Source organism: Aspergillus sydowii (assembly GCF_001890705.1).
Source record: "Aspergillus sydowii CBS 593.65 unplaced genomic scaffold ASPSYscaffold_23, whole genome shotgun sequence".
Lineage (NCBI taxonomy): Eukaryota > Fungi > Ascomycota > Eurotiomycetes > Eurotiales > Aspergillaceae > Aspergillus > Aspergillus sydowii.
The window spans coordinates 53,164-58,345 of NW_024467881.1; the positions used below are offsets into that span (position 1 = coordinate 53,164).

A 5,182-nucleotide genomic window follows, 5' to 3' on the forward strand; every position below is an offset into this window, starting at 1 on the left:
CGTTCGGTCGTTGAGTCTTGTTTCAACCACACTATATGCCGCTCTGTTCTCTCGGCTCCACCGTGCGATCACCTTCCGTGCCCGCAATGAATGGGCCTTGAACATCCTGGACGTCAATTTCTTTTTGGGAGACTGTCTCGACTCCCGCGTTGGGGAGATTCTGCACTATACCAGGCAGCTAGCGGTGAAAGCTCCAATCCGCATCGCTCGGTTCCACCGCTGTGTGTACAATAGCAACTTCTTTCCACCGGCCATGTCGCCAAGAGGGCTCACATTAGGAAGCCCGCACGAACCGGCCGCTCACAGGGGGTTTCTAGAGAGCCTGTCGTCTCNGATACACCAAGTCTTTACCCGATTAGAGCCCGGCATCCTCCATTCATTCCAGTATGTATTGAGATGTTGTCTGAAAACCGCAACTGACCCGCCTAGATGGCATATCGGGACCTGCATCCCCGCCAACGTCTTGGATGTTCAAGGATACCTCGTGCACCATCAGAAACGGATTCGTCGTCTTTCTTTGATAACTGATGGCACCTGNCCCCACGCGGGCCAACATCTAGAGGGCCTGTCGTGTTTCACGGCGCTCACCNAGTTGGAGTGGGAAGGCATCCAACATTCGTGTGAGGTTAGCGCTTTGCGAGGTTGCCTCCAACAGAACTCTCGACACTTAAAGGCGCTCTCTGTCGGATTCCTGTCGGCGGACAATCCACCGGGCCGTTGTGGCTATGCGGATATCGTGGACCTCTTTCCGTCATCCTTCCGTGATGACCGTACCCGACCTGATCTGGAGGGCTACCCCTTACTCACTCTGTTGACCCTTTCACGCGTTTCATTGCCCAGTGCGTTGCTTCCTGGCGTCCAACCATCGCCGTTCAGCGCTCTGCAGGCACTGACACTGCGGGACTGTCCCAACGACCTGCGCTTTTTGCAGTTCTTGGCACGGTCCAGCACGCCCGTCTCCCTCAGGCACTTTGAGATTAGCAGCGACTATCTTCGCGAGTTGAGGGAGCGGCTGGCCTTCATCGCCATCTTCGAGTTTCTCCTTTCTTTCCGAGGCTTGGAATATCTGTACCTGAAGATCTCTAACTTTCCCCAGTTCCTCCCGGGTCTTGATGATGCCATTCACCATCACCAATCCACACTCCGTGGTCTGGTCTTCCATGAACGTCGGCTGATGGCGATCGAAAGCGAACGGATTTTTGAAGACGACGTTGCTCAGCATTCCGCGCATTCTACGGAAGATCTGTTCTCCGATCGCCTTCGGCCTCTGCCTTCGCCCAGCTCGCGTAGTACGTTTCCAAGCTTTTCGCGGGACCACGAGCTAACCAGCGTATAGGTATCTTCTCGTCGGACTACCAATACGTTCGTCCATCCGGATCCTTCACCTGCGATTCAGTGGGGAGGAAAGAATTCACTACGGCCTCCGGCAGAAGATCGTTTCGGAGCTGCAGAAGGATTTGGACCGATGGCCCTGGTCGCTTGCCCAAAGACTCAAGAAGTCGAACGCCGCCGGACTTGACGTCTGGCCAACGCGAGAGGCGCCAGAACTTCAAGAGTTTGTCAGGCTGGTCCAGTGGGCTTTCGGGCCTGTCGGTCTCCCGGCGTTGCAAATCCTCGCCTTTGGCGACTTCTCCCATGGCGACCGCTACCGAGAACAACAAGTACTGCTTCGGAGGAAAAGAGTTGATGGATTGTCGGACGGGGAATGCCACGGGGGGTCCTGCCCGGCTAATCAGACATTTTGCCTGGCCGACATTGATGACGATTCTCTTTGGGATGACCTTCCGTTGGATGGGTTGGATGGGCGCCGGTTTCTGTCTGCATGCCCCAGTACGGGGTTGATGGAATCCTCGTATGATCTCTAGTGTGGTGTCGAATAGATAGGGACACATCACGCTGGGCTCTGTCTTTTTGATGGGGCAGTGGTGTAGTTTAGTGGCCGCATTAAATTGCCCAACAGAGGGCGGTATCTTCTGTGTTGTAGACACTTTCTCGACTATCCCCTTGGGCAGCTGGACCCGATAAAAGTCGGTTGCATCGACAATAGCCATTAAACAGGGACGTCATTTTCAATGATAATATGCTCGTGTTGTCGGGGACGTGCCTTGTTTTGGCTTGCGGGCCAAAGGTGGGGAGCTCCCAGCGCCGCGGAGCCCAGCCATGTAGAGATCGATAGCTTCCGTCTAAACGCACCCTGGTAGTTCGGGACAGTTTCTGTGGACTCGTTTTATTGTGGACGCAGTTTTCCTACCACTTCAGCTGCGGTGCTCGACAAACGCGATCGTAAACGCGTCGGCCAAATGGGGAAAGGGCTTTGATGTGCCGCGCGTCCGATTCTCTCACCCTGCCCAGCTCTACCCCAACGAACAGTATCTAAAGGTGGATGGATGAACAAAAATAGTGATTTTCAGACCTGGATGGGGTACATCATCCGTTCTTGTCTGCAGGCATTGTATATTTTCAGGCAGGAAGGATTGTACATAATCTAGCCAATATACTGGGATTTCCAGTTTGTCCGAACGCTATAGCCGAGATTCCGGGTCTTACTTCAAAAGACAATCATGAGTTCACTATTGGGAGGTTGATACAGATGGCCAGGTATGTTTAGTCGCGCGTTCACTTTCGCGCCGGCTAGCATATGGTGCAGTGGTTCGCATTCAACCGTTTCCCCGTTCTTGCCATCCGCCTTGGCATTCATTTCGCGCAATGCGACATGAAGGGGTCATGTTGCCAGGGCATCATTTTGAAAAGGAATCGCCCGGTTATTTATCATCTTTTTCCAAGAAGATTCGGTAATGGCCCAAATATCAGGCTGTCGTCTCGTGGGTGAGTCGCGTACCTAACGAAATTCTACATACCAGTGGGGTATTCTATCGCGCACAAACAACCGTGTGTGTCAATCGGGAGACGGTTGCGGTTCAAATAGCGTCCAGTATAACCGGGCATTTCTGACGGCTGGTCTCCGTAGTCTCACTCCATCTTGCCCGGGCAATGGCCAAGGCTGTGTTGGTAAATGGTGATCGGGCATGTTCACCTGGGTATCTGGAATGCCATCTACACGCTATTCTCCTTTCCTTCTTTTGACTTATTGCATATTGCATTTGGTTGGGCTTTCCTTCCCAACGACGCATGCTACTAGTAAGAATAAAGGAGAGGCTGTTCTGAAGAAGAAACGGACTACTCTCTAGTCATTCCGAAGCAGAGAACCCGGACCCACCTGGAACCATTGAAGATGCCCCAAGACCGCAGAACGCTAGACCAGTCCCACCTGATCACTGCGATGACCAGTTATCTTGCCGAAACATGGTCACGAAGATATGCCGCCATTTTTATTTTATTTTTTCTTTTTCTTTTTCCTCTTTAAACAATTTGACCAATATCATCATGATAAGGTTTGAAGCCCCTAGCAACGGGAATTTCGAGCCCTGGTCGTCGACGAAATGGATGTCGGAGGGCGGAAGGAACTACCCAGTCATTTTCTTCCATCCCCATCATAAATTATTATCAGCCCTCCAATTCGTGGTGGTTCCCTCAACGGAACCACCTTTGAGGGAACCACCTGGTCATCATAGTTGACATAACGTGTGAGCTTGTCCTTTCTGCGGTCTGCTCTTCGCCCAGATTTCTCGTTGCAGCTCTGGCAAGCAGAAACCACCGAGCAGCTGCCCTTCGTTTCATCAGCGTGGCCCGATCTCCGTAGCACTCGTCGTGTTGACTGTTTGCAAACGTCCCTTGCCCTTGGTCAACTCGCTCCACTGGGGTTCCCACATTGACCGGTCGTCGTAGCATCTTCTGCCCCGACCCGTGACGAGCAAAGAATCCACGCAACCCTGTTGTTGGTTATTCGGCAGGTGATATATCTTATGTGTACGGAGTAGGTAAACATAGAAATAGTCGGGCAAAGCATGGAGTACGTCCGCCGATCGTGGCTTCAACCATTTTCGATTTCCTGGACCCTTGAGATAGTGCCACTAATCCGTTTTGGGAGGTTTGGAGTTCGGGGTCATCTCAGAGCTCCAATGCGTCAAAATAAACTACGACTGTGAATTCGACCGTAATTCGCCGGTGCAGGAAGAATGAAGCTTACTATGTCCATCCGCCAGTTTCTGCTCATCCCATTACTTTTTATTATGCAGTAATGCAATATAACCCCTTCAGGGAGAGGGGGTGATGTGTCCAAGTACTTCCCGTGAATGGAAGCAAGAGATATATATACAATTATTGTCATCGTCGCTGCGGACTAGCAGAGTGCGTGCTACACCTTTCCCCTCGGTTCAATGCCAGAGGCCGAAATCACATCTGATCGACTTGTATGTTGGTTCTGATTTATTTATACATTATAAAGTTGGTGTTCGTGCCTGATATGACATATGCATGAATGACTTCGCTCGGCCGGTCAATCGGGCAATGCGGGTGGGTGAATTTCGTAGTTTTCCGCAGGTGGCCGCAGGAAGAAGCGTTGCCAAATTTGTTGATACTGTACATGAAGAAGGTCGTCGGTCTATCACAAAGTGCAGACTCGAGCAAGCGCCCGTCCAACCACGGATGCTAGGGATAACAGTAATAAGATAGGAACGAGAATCACAATCAACACCACCTCAGCAAATATATCCCCAGGGCAACGATGATGACAGTTCGTCAGGAGACAGACAATTTCGTCCTCATTGCCAGACTTGACAGCATCCACCGGCGCCCGTCCACTATTGTCTTTTCTGTGTCGTTCTGTTCGCGGATCGTCCAGAAGAGACCGGACAAGAAGCTGGTCGCCGTCGGACGCAGCCCACCAAAGTGGCGTCCGTCCATCTTCATCCGACACGTTGGGGTCCGCGGTGGACTTGGTCAGGAGCTGGTGGACCAGCGCTAGATTCCCCTCGTCGACCGCATGATGCAGGGAAGTTGACCGATCCGTGGACTCGCCGGTCCCGGTGGAATTCACTTGCACGTCGTCCTCAATCAACAGACGGCTGGCTACTTGGTGGTGGCCCTGGCGAGTCGCATTCCATAACGCCGTGCAGCCTCTCCTGTTCCGCGCATTGATATCGATCGTGCTTGCCATCAGCAGACGNTTCACCGCTCTTATGTACCCGGCTTTCGCTGCGAGATGGAGGGCAGTTGACCTAGTACGGTCCCGGGTATTCACATCGATACGGCCGTCAGCGAGGAGGAGGTCCACGATTTGCAC

General features: G+C 52.4%; 2 protein-coding genes across 2 annotated transcripts in view; one reads left to right on the forward strand and one right to left on the reverse strand.

Moving 5' to 3' along the window:
- ASPSYDRAFT_95845 (uncharacterized protein) overlaps positions 1-1,865 on the forward strand; it is a gene marked incomplete at both ends in the record, with an annotated part of 1,982 nt that extends 117 nt beyond the window's left edge. The window contains 3 exons of the mRNA XM_040853178.1: positions 674-1,289; positions 1,337-1,362; positions 1,431-1,865. Coding sequence (XP_040695951.1) covers positions 674-1,289; positions 1,337-1,362; positions 1,431-1,865 — 1,077 coding nt within the window. The remainder of the gene's footprint in view (positions 1-673; positions 1,290-1,336; positions 1,363-1,430) is intronic.
- Positions 1,866-4,504: 2,639 nt separating this feature from the next.
- ASPSYDRAFT_95846 (ankyrin repeat domain-containing protein) lies at positions 4,505-5,056 on the reverse strand (the record flags this gene model as incomplete). Its single annotated transcript, XM_040853179.1, has 1 exon — positions 4,505-5,056. One exon carries the CDS (start codon positions 5,054-5,056, stop codon positions 4,505-4,507), a length of 552 nt encoding a protein of 183 aa, XP_040695952.1.
- Positions 5,057-5,182: the final 126 nt, after the last annotated feature.